General features: G+C 31.5%; 1 protein-coding gene across 1 annotated transcript in view; it reads right to left on the reverse strand.

Moving 5' to 3' along the window:
• Positions 1-10,065: 10,065 nt before the first annotated feature.
• LOC134683452 (1-phosphatidylinositol 4,5-bisphosphate phosphodiesterase delta-1-like) overlaps positions 10,066-17,517 on the reverse strand; it is a 91,198-nt gene continuing 83,746 nt past the window's right edge. Inside the window, exons 16-22 of the mRNA XM_063542743.1 lie at positions 17,012-17,185; positions 15,193-15,300; positions 14,391-14,455; positions 13,744-13,879; positions 11,465-11,611; positions 10,673-10,768; positions 10,066-10,305 (exon numbers count right to left, since the gene is read on the reverse strand). Of these exons, the coding sequence (XP_063398813.1) occupies positions 10,677-10,768; positions 11,465-11,611; positions 13,744-13,879; positions 14,391-14,455; positions 15,193-15,300; positions 17,012-17,185 (722 nt within the window). The 3' untranslated portion in view covers positions 10,066-10,305; positions 10,673-10,676. The remainder of the gene's footprint in view (positions 10,306-10,672; positions 10,769-11,464; positions 11,612-13,743; positions 13,880-14,390; positions 14,456-15,192; positions 15,301-17,011; positions 17,186-17,517) is intronic.

The following is a 17,517-nucleotide window of genomic DNA, read 5'->3' on the forward strand; positions in this document are numbered from 1 at the left end:
TTCATGCACAACATGCATCGTGTTTTTGTCCAGCAACCAGCAATGTTTTTTTTAAATTTCACCACGCGATTCGTTATAAGTATCAGGAATAGATAATGGAACAAATTGTGCACATGTAAAGTCGGAAAAAAACGTTTTTCGACGTTTGGACAAAATGGCTACCGTTTTGTAATGTTTCGTAGCATTTTATTTCTGTAAGACCCAAGCATGCAGTCAATAAAAAAAGAATCTAGACGTTATGTTCTTTTCGTGTATCTAACTTCTGTTTTGGTAAAATATAAATAACTTATTGAAATATCAGGTAAAAAAACCCGCATTAATTGCCTGGACAAATGAAATATCAACTTGGACAAAATGGCTACCGCTTGAAAAACGACTGGGTAGAGATAGTTTTATAGAATCTACAATTTTTGAACCCACGAACAATAAAGCAAATGTTTGTTCTTTCGATGTTATAATTATCTCACATTTTTAAGGCATTTGAAGCTATGTCTACTTATAGAACTACCTTTCATCCATTAAGTCAACGAAAAACGTCATTGGACATTTTTCTTATTCCAGCTTGATATGCAGCCACTGAGTCAAACGAAATTCGACAAAAGAACGGCTTTAATTTAACCAAGAACTGACACACTTCGTTGCTTCTGCCAAGTTTCAGGAGAATCAGAGAATAAGAAATAGTATCACTATGCATAAGAGATAAAACAGTTGTTCAAAAATGTAACGTTGGACATCCGTTTTTTCGCACAGCTTTGTTGTTTTATTCCTCAAATATACTAGTTATTACTAAGCATATGATCAAGAGCTGTAAGAACATAAAGTAAAACATATACTAAAATAGTTTTAATAGTGGTAAGTGTTTGATAACATTTTATTTTGTTTTGCGGAGGAAATTTCGAAGATTCTGTTTTAAATCATAGGGATTGTAGGAACAGCGTGCGTGACGTTCCAGGTATTAGCTGTTAGCCAGACGCTCTTATGTTAGTATTTGTGTAACATACTGCATATCGCCATCGGGAACCAGTGTAACTCCTAATCGTCACATGCTAAGCAGCATTACTTGTGCCGGAGGTTGAATATTAAACAAAGACTCACAAAACCAAGGACATTATCATAAACAGTTATAAATAATAATTTTAAGATACAACACGAACTTCACTAAAAACCGGGAGTGAAATCAGGTGCTCCGGAAGGGTATGCATTTCCTGCCGTATACGGCACCCGTCGTGTTATTTCTTTGTTCAGTTTGGCAATGATGGCAGGTTATTATGACTGAGGAAGAATATCAGATATGATTTCTGACACACTTTTGTCATAATGGCTTATCAGCTCAGGATGACGACAGTAAAATTGATTGGGTGATGACCTTAATTTGAATGATTCGTAGCCCTGTCTTAGCAACTTTCGAGAAAGCAGTATTCCTCGTTCAACAAAATCAACGAACTTTGAGCTAGCTTTAGAATAACGTTTCAATTGTGACACATATGCTCCTTTTGCTGGTGCCGCTGGGATGTTGCTACACAGAAATGGAAAGTTGACTATAGGAAAATTAAAATCATCGCGTTTGTCCTAAATTTTGGTATTCGACCTACCATGAGTAGTCATTTCGAGAAAAAGGTCTAAATATGAAGCACATTTATCTGTGTCGGTAGTATCTTTAATTTCAAGTTCACTTGGATATATTAAATGTAAATACAGTTAAGTCGGCTTCATATCTTGACTTACATCTAGAAACTGACAAGGAGGGTCGGTTGAAAACAAAATTTTACGACAAAAGCGATGATTTCAGCTTTCCAATTGTGAACTTTCCCACAAGGAAGCTATTACACCGAGAGTTCCAAATGGTGAAGTTGAAATCAACCCTTCGTAAATTTTACGAACGCCATCACGAGTTTGTTGACCGTTATGGAATAACCGTTTAACAAATGATATCGGATATGTTCCTAACGTCGTAACTACAATCCCCTTCCCTTTCATGAATGTGATCTACCGAGCACCTAAGATCACCCCTAGTTTTTGATGGAGTTCGTATTGTTTATTCTTTAGTTTTCTATGTTGGGTCATGTGTACTATTGTTTGTCTGTTTGTCTTTTTCATTTTTAGCCATGGCGTTGTCAGTTTGTTTCAGATTTATAAGTTTGACTGTCCCTTTGGTATCGTTCGTCCCTCTTTTAAATGTAAGTGATCATTGAATCTATTATTATTAAGAGACAGTACATCATCAATATACCGAAAGGTGAAATTAAGTAGAGGAGCACAATAGGTACCAATTGGGATTTAAATAGTCTGTTGGGAGACTAAACCTCCAAATTCAAAAATATGTTGTCAATTAAAAAGTCCAGCATGGGAGGGATATCCTCGTCGGTATATTTTCTCCTTGACTCTGTATGATTTTCACACAGTAAGCTGAAATAAAGCCCAAAACTAGATACATAAAACGTCTATTGTCCTTTTTGTTAAAGAAACATAAGCTGGCGAGTTCTTTCAGTTGAGCTTTAAGTTTATTATGTGGAATAGTGGTATAAAGAGTTGAAAAATCAAAGGTTTTAATGATGGTACAATGTTTTAATGATTGAGATTGTAAATTCACCAAGAACTCTTTTAAAATTTTCAGTATCCACATCTGATTAACACCACTTATTGAATATACCGTTTCGGAATATTTCTGAAGTCCTTCTTTGACTGCAGTAAGTATGGCAGTAGAAAGCGGTTTGGTGGAGAACTTGGCAGAACCTGCAATATACCTTTTATTAAAAGGATTTTTGTGAAGCTTAGGAATCCAATATAAGGATGGAAGATCCTGGTCTTCATCCTTTGGATGAACACCAAAGGAGATTAGAACCGATTTGTGGTTTTCCACGATCTCCTGCTTCGTAAGCGTACTCAGTGTAGATGTAAGATTTTCAAGTGTGCTATTTTCCCCAGTTCCTTAATCAGACAGTCAATGCAGTGTTTCTTGCAAACAAAAACAATTTTGTTTGGGGCTTTGTCAGCTGGAACGACAACCTATTTGTCATGGAGGCAAGACAATTCCTCTATGACCAGAGGGTCTTTAAAGATGGAAGGAGCTTTGGTGCTCATTGACCATTTAAGCTTACTAACTCTCATCTAAATCAATGACCTCACTGATTTTCAACTCCAACCTTTTCTTCTTTTGTCCAGTTTTTTGCATAACCCTCAACAGAATCCATTAGTAGTTTGAAGTTCTGCTTCCAATTGGTTGGCTGTGGCTCTATATTTGGGACCCTTGGACAAAAGTAGTCTCAACTTGTAGTTATCGACTATGTTTAGGTCTTTTAAAATTATATGGCCAGCAGAATTATACACGAAATGGGAATGTGAACAGGCACAATCAAGTAGTTTAGCTTTGAGGTCATCAACATTTAGATTCTGCAACACTTTTTTGTGATTAAAAATTAGAGATGCAACAGGTTTGGTCTAAGAATACGATACTATAGAAGATTTGTCCTTAAAGTAAAAAGGAATGTTGCTTTATACTCTTTTGTGGTGAAGAATATTACTTATATTTATATCTATTTTATCGATACATCCATAAGGTGTTGCAGTACCTAATTCTCTGATCCAATACTCTTCTCTTTGTCTGCGAAACATTATATATAAACTGCACCGAATGCTCATTGCCACAATTAACGTCTCTTCAGTGATGCTAGAGGCCAAATCAGTTGAAAACCTTAAAATAGTTACAAATGCGGAGGATATGATAAAACCAAAATGAACCCTAAGTATAACCAGATCCGCTAAAAGAATCAGAGGACTACTATTTCAAATTTTATTACCGCAAATTTCAATCACAACAAATAACAACATTTTCATGACAGTAGAAAATAAAGGATACTGGGATGGTGAAACCCTTGAGGAATAGCAATTACACGAGGAAGTTCTTTCATTTGCGGAATGTATACTTGACAATAACTTGTCTGTTGAATGATCTGCGAACAAGATAATTACTCGGTAAAAGAGTAAGCACGATGGCATGTCTCGTCTCCTTTACTTATGATTTAATTTATATTGAAAGTCTGTAAACAGTAAAATCACAAAAATACTGAACTTAGAGAAAAATCAATTCGGAAAGTCCATAATCACATGGCAAAATCAAACAACAAAACGCATCAATATTTAGAACAATAATGTGAAAATTTCATTAAGTTTCACATAAAAGTTAAGTCATAAAAAGATCAAATAAAAGACATGAAGATGAAGAATGTAAACTTTTTAATCATTTCAAACACTAAATATAATTCAACTATTGGTTATTGTATTTGATCAACTGACAAACCATGACATTAACATTGACATATGAACCAGGAAATGTAGTCATGGTAACTGCTAGTTAGACGTGAACACCTTACAACATTACATACAGAAAATTCAGTTGACCTATTGCATATGTATCTGAGAAAAAGACTAAACCTTTTAATAAATGGTCAACTGAACCATGAAAATAAGTCAGCTAGCTGAAAACTGTCAGTTGGACATGATCTCCGTACAATTATTCCATATATCCAAATATTGATCATAGTACTTAAGATAGGGACTTGACCACGTAAAATGGACATTCATCACAGATCCATAAGATAAGATCGACGTCAGGTGAAACTTGGTTGACAACATTTTTAGACCTTGCAAGGAAGCAATAAAACTTACGGCATTAACAAATATAGCTATAATATTAATAGTATATTACTAGTATTTGGTTGAGTATTTCATTCGACAAAAATGCCACACTTGAAAGCAGACACAAAACCATGAAAATGGGTAAAAGTAAATGGTCATATGACAGACATAAACTACCTAACATAAGGTTTCTGCATACAAGGTATGACGCATCAAGATCTTCTTAGCAACGATGGAAGAGTCCCAACATGTTTCCATTGTAACCCTTTTTTCAATTGCTGGTTGAGTAAAAATACAAATTATTTTTTTATCAGTTTTTCTCAAATCAAAAGCGATTTTAGCGGTCATGAACTGTATCTGTGTTAGTGCAATTACAGTATAAATGGTCATACCACACTTTAAAATTTGTCAAGTATAGCAAAAATGAAACATCATGTGCAGACATTTTTACTCACCCTATCAACCAAAATCCTTTTCAAATATATTAAATACATTAATTTGTTCTACTTTTTTTTTGGTTTTTCATACAAATATCTTTTTATCTATTGTTTACCTTTATTCTGTTTCATCGATATTTGTTATATCCATTCAATATTTGATCATATCTAATTACATTCCAAATTTTAAGAAAAATATAACAATTTTGGCTAAATCACAAATGTAGTAGAAAACTTTAACAATAGATTTGCCTGTTGTTGCGGGAACATAATACGGTAGTTTTTTGTTATAACCCGTTCATTTCAAGATTATTCTTCTCCAAGACTATAAGCAAATTAAACGTATAAAACAATGGGTGAATGGACACCTTTTACAGATCTAATTATCATGTGGTAGTAGCTGTCATGTAAAGCCTACATGTAAATACAATTCACATATATAGACTTTCGTTTAATCCAAAGGAAATCAAATTTCTTCTCTGAAACCAAATTAAAATATAACTGTCCATTGTAATATTTTTTAATGGCCTTTTTTTTTTAAATCAGCGGCTAAATAAACTCATCATAGATACCAGGACTAAATTGTGTATATACGCCAGACGCGCGTTACGTCTACAAAAGACTCATCAGTGACGCTCAAATCCAAAAAAAGTTTAAAAGGCCAAATAAAGTACGAAGTTGAAGATCATTGAGGACCAACATTCCTAAAAGTGTTGCCAAATACAGCTAAGGTAATCTATCCCTGAGGTAGAAAAGCCGTAGTATTTCAAAAAATTCAAAATTAACAGCTGACCTCATTATCTTTTATTTCTGGGTTGGATAGAACTAATAATAGATGATTAACATGCAGTGACATTTCAAGATGGTAGCAATATTTGAAGTGCCTCGTCTGTTTCTACTCGACACTTATATTATGAATATTTCTTATATTCTAAGAACATTTCCTTTCAAGTCTTCAAATCAATGTTTTTTATAATTATCTTGATCTTCATTATTCTTTGTGCATGAATCTTTGCTGTCGAGTTTATTATTCATTCTCATCATATAGGTTGTATATCACTTTTATAATGGTATATTTTTTGGTTATCCAATATGACTTAATATTCCATGGTCAACTACTTTCAAAAGTTAAATTGTCTGGTTAGGGCGAGACAATTCCTTGTGGGCTGTTAAGTTGTTTCAACGAATTGACTTTAGTTTTGTGTGTTTCCTTGGTGTTTGTGTTCAATTGAAATATATATGGATTGAAGCTACAAGGAAGGATAGGAACCCTGCTAAACTTGCTGTAAAAGGTCAAGCTCATCTTTGATAACTATTCACAACAGCTTAAAATAGTCTACAAAAACAAGTATAAGGTGTTAGTTGTTGTTTCTAAATTGGTAATTACTTGATATCCTTGTTGTATTTTAACATTGATTTCTTGGTGTTAAATGCCACTTATAGCACTTTGTGCTATTTCATGATCACTTTTTTTTTTGTAAATCCGAGTGCCTGGAGAGATCCCCCACCTTTGGTAAGAAAACTGACTATCCTTGTCAATAAAGACTAAAGTTTGGAGTCACTCACACAACCTAAGTGTTTACAGGATAGCGATAGAGTAGTATGACTACTAAGACCACTGGGCAACCAAAACCCCATATATATCTAATGTATTGAGCATATGTTTATCATGCCTCGTGGGTTTGGCAGCATCAAGGGAATCATGCTCCAAAATGGTTTTGTTTGTGTATTTTGAGCTCTTCAAAAAGTAAATTTAGAGTATTTTATCTAGCTGGAAATGTGCAACTAGCTGTACCATTCCACTGAGCTACCATGGCAGTTGCCATAAACTTGTTTTATAAAAAAATAAAACACTTGAATAAAATAATTACATCTTTATCAAAGAAGAAGTAATCATAAATAACAGCAGATGATGTAAATATTATGTGCATAGATATCTTAATAAAACAAATCATACAACACATAATTGTTGATAATTCATTTTGATGCATGAAAAAATACTTTTTTTAACACAAAACATATAATATATTATTTAGAATTTTAGAATCTTGTCTTTCTTTTTCAAAGGTATGCATATGTTATCTTTCTATGAGATGTCAACGTATTGGCTAATAATAGCAGAAACATATAATATCAGCAAGTATCATGATCAAATATTTTGGAAGCTATTGTAAATACAAAATAATCATCTAAAGGAAAGTCCAATAGGCTGCAAATTTTCTATGCATCAAAACAAAACATCAACTATTTGTTGGTTGTAGATTTCATAAGCAGTCATCAATTTAATACTATATAGCTTCTGTATATATCAGGTATAAAATTATTTCTGAAATTGAAGAAAGACAAAAATGAATAAATATGAAAAAAAAGTACAAGTATTTTATAACTAAAAAATTTCACAGTAATCTTACAAATATGTCTGCTCTTAAAAAACTTAATAAATTCCAACAATAATTCATCAAAATATTTAACAAAATATGATTCTAAATAATCATTATCAGCTAAAAAACATCTGAAATATATATCATTCTACAAATAATTATAACTACATGTAGATAATATATAATGACTTACTGAAAAAAAAAATCATTAATTACAATTCTTTCTTTATGATTCTTTTGCAATAGAAATAGCACCAAAGCTAGACTAATTTCATGTTATTTCTTTATGTCTGTGCCAAAATTGATAGTGCTGGGGATATGTGAAGCATGCAAATTTATTAACAGTTGGGGTTGCATTTATCTTAGGATTTTTAAAGACTTGTAATAATATAAGTAAAATGAATATTTCTTTTTGAGGGTCTAATAAAGTGCAATCCATGGCCTAATCCATTAAATGATGGAACAGACCTTACTGAATTCAATAAATTAAGCTTTTTTTGTCATGTGACCTTATATGGTATAATAAATTAATTTCCAATTAAAGGCATGTAAAATATGCTTGTGACCTTTAACATTTATCTGCATTTAAATATACAGGTATGTAAATATATCAAAATATGAAATACATGATGTAAATGTTTCAAATAACAGGATAAAAATGCATATAACTTTATGTAATACTAATGTCTACGACCTACAACCGTTTTATTTACATCAAAATCTCTTGAAACTAAATAGAAATACATCTGAAATGTTGAGTTATTTCTTATTTAATCTTACAATCTGACTATTTTAATGCGTACTTGCATAAAATACTTTTTTTTTGGTTGATCAAGTTTAAATACTTTATAAGTAATCCTAAGAGAAATATAGAAACATTTTTTTATGTTTTCTTGTTTTTTGAATCAAATAATTCAATTGAAGAGTTGTACTCTTTCAATAAAAAGTAAACAAAGATTTTTTAACTTAATGATCATTCACATAACAAACAAACAAAAATCTTTGAAGTGAGTAAATTGATAAAACAAAAATAATCTGACACTCGCAATAAAAAAAATCCCTTTTTTTAACAGAAATATATTTATCTGTATTTAAAGGAGCACTAGCTACGATATATATAAAAAAATTAAGTATATATTTTTTTAGATTAATCATCAATTAAATTGGAATAATGAAATAATAATTTGCTTTTAGCAATCAATTTGCTTTAATTTTGTTGAAATAAGCGATTATACATAATTTTTGACTGATTCACTTGCAAGTGAAAACGTCATCATCATTCTAACCGGTATTCATGTGAACTTAACTTAACCCCCTAGCTAGAGACTGACAACGCATGCATTGTACGTGAACTGGTTATTTAAAGAAAAAAAATGTCAACAATGAAAGTGAAACTACGGTAAATCATTTGATTACTAATTCGATCCACATAAATTATTTCTTATACGGTTAAAAACAATGAGTAACTAATATTTTTTATCTATAAATTCAAATCAAACAGACCTATAAAAAAATCCAATTGCACGTGCTGGTTTAACCTATTCATATCTTTATTTGTGTTTACATCGCTTATATGGTCATCTGAGGTCAAATCGATAGTTAATTAGATGGCGTCTGGATTTAAATACACACGAAACGAACCTACATATCATCTACCCCATGCTCTGTAAACTGTTTATTTTAAACGTTTGATAGATTGGATAAATGTTTTACATTGTTATTAATCAAATATGAGAATTTGAGTCAAATTGGTGACCATGAATTTAACAGCTAGTGCCCCTTTAACAACAATAATGATTCCAGCAATGCATTTAATTATTCATGATATATTTCAGTTTTTGATTTCCAATCCTTTACATATTCTTGTTATAATTTTGCTGCATAAGTTAATATATAAATTTTAAAAACTATACAATTTATTTTTTAAATTTATTAAATTCTGTAAACAGAATTTTGTTTTATTCAAACATAAAACTAAAAAAATGCCACAGAAATAATATCACTAAATAAGTAGAAAATCTTTAATAAATAACTCATAATAATATATATATATATAAATATCAAAATTTTATACAATATGTGATAGTTTTCCAGAAATTCCCGTACAAATAATGCAGAATTTCAGAATTTACATTTTATGATAAATTCAAGAGATCAGACTAATTTTTGAACAACCTTATTGAATAGGTTCAAGCTAAGTTTATATATAAATTACAATTTGTGAATATATATCAAAAAGCACACGTGTATAAGTATGAGAAATTGTGAGATATCATCTATTTCTGCATTTGCCTATGGCCCTGAATTCAAGTTCAGTATTTTAATCTTTTTTTATAAAAAAAATTTCTCATATAAACATGTTTTAACACAACGATTGGATATTCAACTTAAATCAATGTAGATATTGTAAATGCTGCATGCGAATTACACTATGAAATCATATATGCAAATATTTAGTTTTGCAACACAATTTTTGTTGCATTTTTTTCAACAGTTTCAGAATTTTAAGTATAAAATAATCATTATTACAAATATGAAGTGTTATATTCAGTATTTGAATACTGTAAAAGTTGTTGTAGATGAAATACGAAATCTAATAATGTAAATCATGCAGAAAAAAAAGCTTCTATGGTACTTCATACTGAGAAGATCCACTAGTACCCCATGGGCAATCCGTGTTTTAATAAATAAAGCTTTATCTTAAATCCTCTATGATTCTACAATGTTTACAGCATACAGCTAGTACCATTTGTGACATAAGTTAAGCTCTATCATATATGGCACATTGCAAAGGCTTTTTTGCTGAAACTTTTGTTTGTTCATACTGGCATCACATCTTCATTCTATTGCACCTGAAAAATAAAAATAAATTGTATATTCTGAAATGTCTTTTCTGCTTTTTTGTATCATGATTTATTTTAACTTTAATTCCACCTAATGTAATAATGTTGTACTTTGATTGGATTAGAGAAATGGTATTTTTCACAAATTTTTCTATATCCATATATATATAGATTTGTTATTCTCTCTGCTGGTGTAAATGTTGTACAGGAATTCCATATGCAAGGGTATTTGTTAAGGATGTAAAACTGCTAATAATTGCTCACATCCATTTCATTTGAATTTTGGTGGCTAGCTTTCTCATTAGCAATCCTACATCATCTCCTTATTATTATGTTCATACATGTACTTGACTCATATATATAACTATATAATTACCTTTTCAAAGGTCGTCTTCAAACTCTATATGTACAAATACCAATGCTTGTGGCATTTTGTCTCCATTCTTGCTGAATAAGGGAATGTGACGATAACCTATAAACAAAAACAGAAATACTTTAATTTGTGCATTTGAAAAATTGATGTCTTTTCAGAAATATTTGGGCTCAAAATATTTGAAAAATTTTAATACCAGATTTTGCTAACTCTTGGAGAGCATACAATTAATAGATTGGTTTTTTTTACTTGATTGGATAATTTATGATTGACAAAAGGACATATTTACTAAAGCACCAGTAAAACCCATGCTCAGGGAGATGACTTCTGAGTTTAAATTATATATAGAAAATAGAAGCATTCAACTCTTTCAATTAAGATTTTACTTATACCATGATATGACAAGCTCAAAAAATCATTTCATTGTTTATTAAAAACCTTCCTACAATCAGTTTCAACACGATTATGGAAAGCATGGCAGTCATTTATGATTCTGTGACAAAGGGAAGATACCCAATATCATTTCTTCTCTAGGTATAGGTAATATCTTTGACTAGCTTGCTTGCTAGCTGTACCGTGAAGTCATTATAAGGTAAGGTATACTACCCTCTTTATGAAGTAGCGTAGTCCTACAGACAGATACATTGGTTATCTGTTGGACTAGTCTACTCTTAATGGAGGGTAGTTTACCTCCTATAATAATGATTATTCACAGTTCAGCTAGACAGCAAGATATAACCTTTACCAACACACTCACTGCAATTGGCTTCAAAATGATTATGAATGTCTACTAACCTTCTTGCATAGATAAAACTGGTACAACATTGTAACCAATGAAATCATCTAAATATCTATCATGATCATAGATGACTAATCGTACAAGTGCCAGCTCTGGCACAGATATTTTGAATCGGACAACTTCATCCCAGCGTGGCTTGAATCCTACAAGAAAAGAAATAGATTTTTTTTTTTAAATGCTTTGTTTTTTATGTATCCCAAACATTTTGCAAAATGTGATTTTTTTATCCATATTTTATAGGTTTATACCAAGCATTTCTCTACTACCTGAACAAAAAAATATAAGTTTGCTTACATTTTTATTTTCTTATGCACTTGCTTTTATAACTAAACACAACATACACATTGATAAACAGTACAGATGGAAAGTTAATTATTAATGTGGTATGATTGCCAAAGAGACAACTCTTCATCCTAGTAAAAATTTATAAAAGTAAACTATTATAGGTTAAGGTAAAGCCTTCAACAATTTGTATTTTTGTTTTTCAATGTCTGAAATAAAAAATGTTATGTACATAAACCATGTGTAACATAGCTTGATGTAGACCTGACATTTCAGAGGGGATTATGAAGATTTTTTCAATGACATGTGGAATAGCCTCAACCTATCAAATATTGATTAAACTATCAATATGAATAAACAGTGGAATAATATGAAATTATGGCCCGTTGAAAAGGTGAATACCCAAAATTGTCAACTTGAGAATGTTATTTCACTGAGGGCACAGCCTGAAGTGATATAACTTTAAAGGGGTGACAATTTTGGATATTCATCCCTTCTAAGGGGCCACAATTGGTTTATTGTACCGAACTAACAGTGGAAGGGCATTCACCCTTACTTGACTCAATAAAAACACAAGTAAATGTTCAAAAATAAATGTCATTTGTGTCTTAGAATTCTCGTATGTTCAACAAAGGTAGATTCTGTTTTTAAAATATTGATGGCCCTGAAAAGGACCGTTATTAGAGATATCATCGGCACAAGATGCACGTTCAAAGCCATATTTCCTCTTCTCTCGATCAATGGGCTTCCTGTAACTTGAACGTTGCCATTTTGTTTATTCACATTTGTGACCTCATTTTCATGGGTACAAATAAAAAAACTTAACAGGTTATTTGCCAGTGAATTATAGGATTATTCACGGCTGGGGCAAATATTAAGGGTTATTCGTCCTTCCTTGCAATTAAATGAAAACAAGTGAAACTGTGAGCTACTGCTCACTGATGATACCCCCGCCGCAAGTGGATAATATTAATAGTGTAAAAATATGCAAGTGTTCGGTAAACAGGAAGTTGTCGAGTGATGAATCTGAAAACGCATCACACGGTATAGCTGACTTATATAAATCCTGAAACCAAATTTCAGAAATCCTAGCTTGTATTGTAGTTCCTGAGAAAAATGTGACGAAAATTTTCAACTTGGCTATCATGTGTAAAATCATACAAGTGTTCGGTAAACAGGAAGTTGTCGAGTGATGAATCTGAATACGCATCACACGGTATAGCTGACTTATATAAATCCTGAAACCAAATTTCAGAAATCCTTGTATTGTAGTTCCTGAGAAAAATGTGACGAAAATTTTCAACTTGGCTATCATGTGTAAAATCATACAAGTGTTCGGTAAGCAGGAAGTTGTCGAGTGATGAATCTGAAAACGCATCACACGGTATAGCTGACTTATATAAATCCTGAAACCAAATTTCAGAAATCCTTGTATTGTAGTTCCTGAGAAAAATGTGACGAAAATTTTCAACTTGGCTATCATGTGTTAAATCATACAAGTGTTTGGAAGTTGTCAAGTGATGAATCTGAAAACGCATCACACAGTATAGCTGACTTATATAAACCCTGAAACCAAATTTCAGAAATCCTTGTATTGTAGTTCCTGAGAAAAATGTGACGAAAATTTTCAACTTGGCTATCATGTGTAAAATCATACAAGTGTTCGATAAACAGGAAGTTGTCTAGTGATCAATCTGAAAACACATCACACGGTATAGCTGACTTAGATAAACCCTGAAACCAAATTTCAGAAATCCTTGTATTGTAGTTCCTGAGAAAAATGTGACGAAAGTTTCATGGGACGGACGGACTGACGGACAGACAGAGGTAAAACAGTATACCTCCCCCCCCCCTTTTTTTTAAAGCCGGGGTATTTAAAGCGGGGTATAATTAAAGCGGGGGTATAATTAACTGAATTATTCCAGGTCAGGTGATAATGTATTACTAAACAGAATTGTTTGTAATATGTAAGATATAATAATCTGTTGCATACCATTATTGTTTTTGACACTTGTCTTCACTGACTGTTGATCTGACTTCACTCCATGTATTTCTATCTTTACAAAAGGATCTATTATCTCTCCTTTCTTTGAGTTGTTTGGCTTTGGGATCTGATAAGCACTTATTATCTGCAATGAAATACATATATATTTATGAGTTTAAAGAGTTTGATTCTCATGTTTTAACTCTTTTCCTTGCATCCTCACTGGCTTTACCCTATATCTGACAACACCTCTGGCTTTACCCTATTCCTAGCAACTTCTCTGGTTTTACCCTATTTCTAGCAACCAATCTGCAATTTTCTTAGCATAAGTATTGAAAATTTCAATCACCATTACTTATAACTAGCAAATTTTTTTTTTTTAATTATAGCGGTCAAAGTGTTTAAAGAAATCGTTGATTTTTGTTCTAATGTTTTCATTCAATGAGAAATGAAAATAAATTTTGTTTTCATTTTACCTTGTGAAGAATTTGACATATAAAAGATTATTGTTAATGGCATAAATATTGAAGCAACCATAAGAATTGTACATGAATGGTTTACTGTAAAATGTATTAATCCATATGTTAAATCTTGAGTTGGAAGAGTTCCATGCTCTCTTCAAATTTAAGAATCTTTGAAATAACAAGCTGACTTACTTTAACTATCAGCTTTCTTCTCTTTGGATTTTTAATCTTCTCTGTCACTATACCAAACTTATCACCTAAAATAAAACAGCACAAAATGATTTAGATTTTAAAACAAGTAATTTGATGTGAGGTAAACCTTGAAGCTTCATATTTCATATTCATCAATGTAACGATGTATTTAAAAGTGACCAATAAGGTATATACTGTAGACAAACTTATTTTAAGTCTTTTTCAATCTTGTTTGTTGACAAAATATGATTCTTCAACAACAATTGTACGATTTGAGTTATGTAATAATCTTTTTAAATATTTGGTTCATATGAAATATGCTGGATTAATATTGTATCTTCCCAGAAGACGATCAAGCAAACAAAATATGTCAAAATTAAGCTTATTTCTTTTATATTCAAAAGCTTTCTAGTTGTCTTTGTACTAGTTTAGTCAATTCATTTAGTGTGTTGGGAATTGTACTTTTTCGTATCAGTACAGCAATAAACATATGTGTTTTTAGGGTTTCTCCTGTTGAAAAATCGTGTTCATTGATTTATTTATTTTTGGACTGAATTTTTTTTTTTTTTTTTTTTTTTAACCTTAAGAATACTGGTGAGATCTGCAGTTTCAACATCATTTACTGATAAAAAAAAAATGCCAATAAAACATTTCAATCAGGTGTTCTGAGGCTTTTAAAAAGAATATGTTGGGAAACTCAAAACATAGATACTTTCTAATTTCAGGCCTTAAAACAAGATACTATCAACTTGTACAATAAAACAGCTTATTTTAACAACTGTTACTTTTTTAAATAACTTACTTGACAAAAGGAACTGTGGCTTCAGTATGTATCCACAGCCTCCATTATCCATAAATTTCCCATGATTCAATTGTAAAGGCTCACCACCAGTCTGGAAATTCAAGGCAACTAAAACAAAACAACAAATTGAATGAATTCAGAGTAAATATAATTCCAGTTTAATATTGTATCTACCAAGAAAATAGTTAAAAATATCTAAAATCTAAAAAAAAAAAGGTGAAAATTAGACACTAATTATTCTTAACCACTTGATCAATCTATCAATTTATTGGCTTCCAATATTTCACATGGGCAAAGATGATGCCTCTGCTTGCATATAACGTTGAAGGTAAAAGTGACAATTCCCAAATTTGTACTTGATCTGAGTTTTGTGGTTATAAATAAGAATTGTGTAGAGTGGGGTGCCCATATTCGCCATGGACACAATTTCGCTGTTTTATGATTTTGAGGTGTAAAAACTTCAAAAGTTTGGCTGAAATGGAAGACATAAACCGGTAAATGATATTATATAACAAATATGATTATTTTTTAAAACGGAGACAAAATTGCGGCACCTATGGAAACGGACCGAAAAAACAGACGACAAATTTCGGCCAATTTCCTGAAAAAAACACGAATTCAAAGAAGTATTTCTAAGTAATTCTTTGACTGAATGCCCTAAATTTCAGTTCTTTACACCTTTGAAATGTCTGCTATTCTTCTTTAATGAAATTGATTTGATCAATATTGTTTAAAGCTGCGGTTATTTGGTTTTAAATAGATGTGTAAATACGGCGAATATGCGTCCCTCATTGACAAAAAATCAGAAAATTTCAAGCACCCTTTAATCTAACTTTTCAGACGATTATATTCAAACAGACATGTTTTCAAGCTTAAGAATATTTTGCATTTGAAGTTATTTTAATATATAGAAATATCAAAATAAAATTGAGAATGGAAATGGGGAATGTGTCAAAGATACAACAATCCGACCAAATAAAAAAACAACAGCAGAAGGTCACCAACAGGTCTCCAATGTAGCGAGAAATTCCTGCACCTGGAGGCGTCCTATCAGTATACTTCAAAAATATTTAGACCTGAACATAAACTCTAGAAAACATGAAAAGATGTGGCGAAAATGAGCAACCCACTTTAATGTGCATAGATGCCAACCCCCTTTTGACACAATCAGTAACAAACTATCAAATTTTCCGTATTTTTGAAAAGTTTTCAGTAATCATTCATAAACATGCATTTACCAATAAAAATTACTGACGAGTGGTTGCAAAGTGATGTGCACTAAAGTTTGTCGTTTAACATGTTGTCTGTAGTTTGTTTTCCATTCATTAATTTGTCAGATGATCTGGACTCGTACATTTCGTTTTGTCAAGGAGAAGTAGAGAAAGGGGAGAGCATAAAATGCACGTTTGCCTTTTTTGGAAGTCAGTTAGTTACTCAACAATAGGTTGATAAATCCCGAGAAACCAGAAGCATTACATTGACGTTTTCTAAATACAGGACCAGGACGGAAAAGTAATGATAGAAAAAAGCATTTTACAAAATTGAACAGCGATGATTGGTAATCTGTAACTATTCGACTTTTACCGTAATATTGTAGTTTTTATTGCAAAAACGGAAAAAACTATGCAAAAATTGTAATTGTTGGCATATATGAATGTGTTTCATAACATTTGCAAATTGGTTGAGGCAAACTAAAGTTAAAGAATAGAAACTAATTTTGAGACGTACAGACAGATAACAGTTAAACTTAGTTGTTTAATTTCTACCACTAAAATAATATAAAATTATAAACACACTTTCTCTACTACTATAAACCTACCAACTTGGCATCCCACATTCCACATGGGTGTAGGATTATAATTGCTGGAGTCAGTTCTGGACCCAGCTGGGTAAGTACGGACAAACAGTTTCTGTGACAGTTTGTTCAGTCCCTCTGGGTCATGATCTATTATCTTCAGCACTTTGTTTTCTCCAATAGATGCAAACATACCGTCTGAGAAAAAAATTAAAATTAAAAATTAGACCTATATTTGTTTTCTGTAAAAAACAAAACAAAAAACAATCATATATTCCTTTGACTCAAATCTTCCCCGATTATAGTATCGGTATATTCCAATCTAAAGTAGTTCTTGATTAAAGAGCAATATAGATTATTCCATCCGCACATTTGAGTGGGAAAATCTGATATATTTATGCACTGCTCACCCTAAAGATACCTTTTATTTCAGTCCTTATGAAAATTGGACAGTCTATAACATTCAAATTAGTTAAAACTTTGAATACAATATAAGGTTAAACATGAGGGCAATAGTTGTTTGCCAAAAG

This window comes from Mytilus trossulus, chromosome 9, assembly GCF_036588685.1.
Source record: "Mytilus trossulus isolate FHL-02 chromosome 9, PNRI_Mtr1.1.1.hap1, whole genome shotgun sequence".
Lineage (NCBI taxonomy): Eukaryota > Metazoa > Mollusca > Bivalvia > Mytilida > Mytilidae > Mytilus > Mytilus trossulus.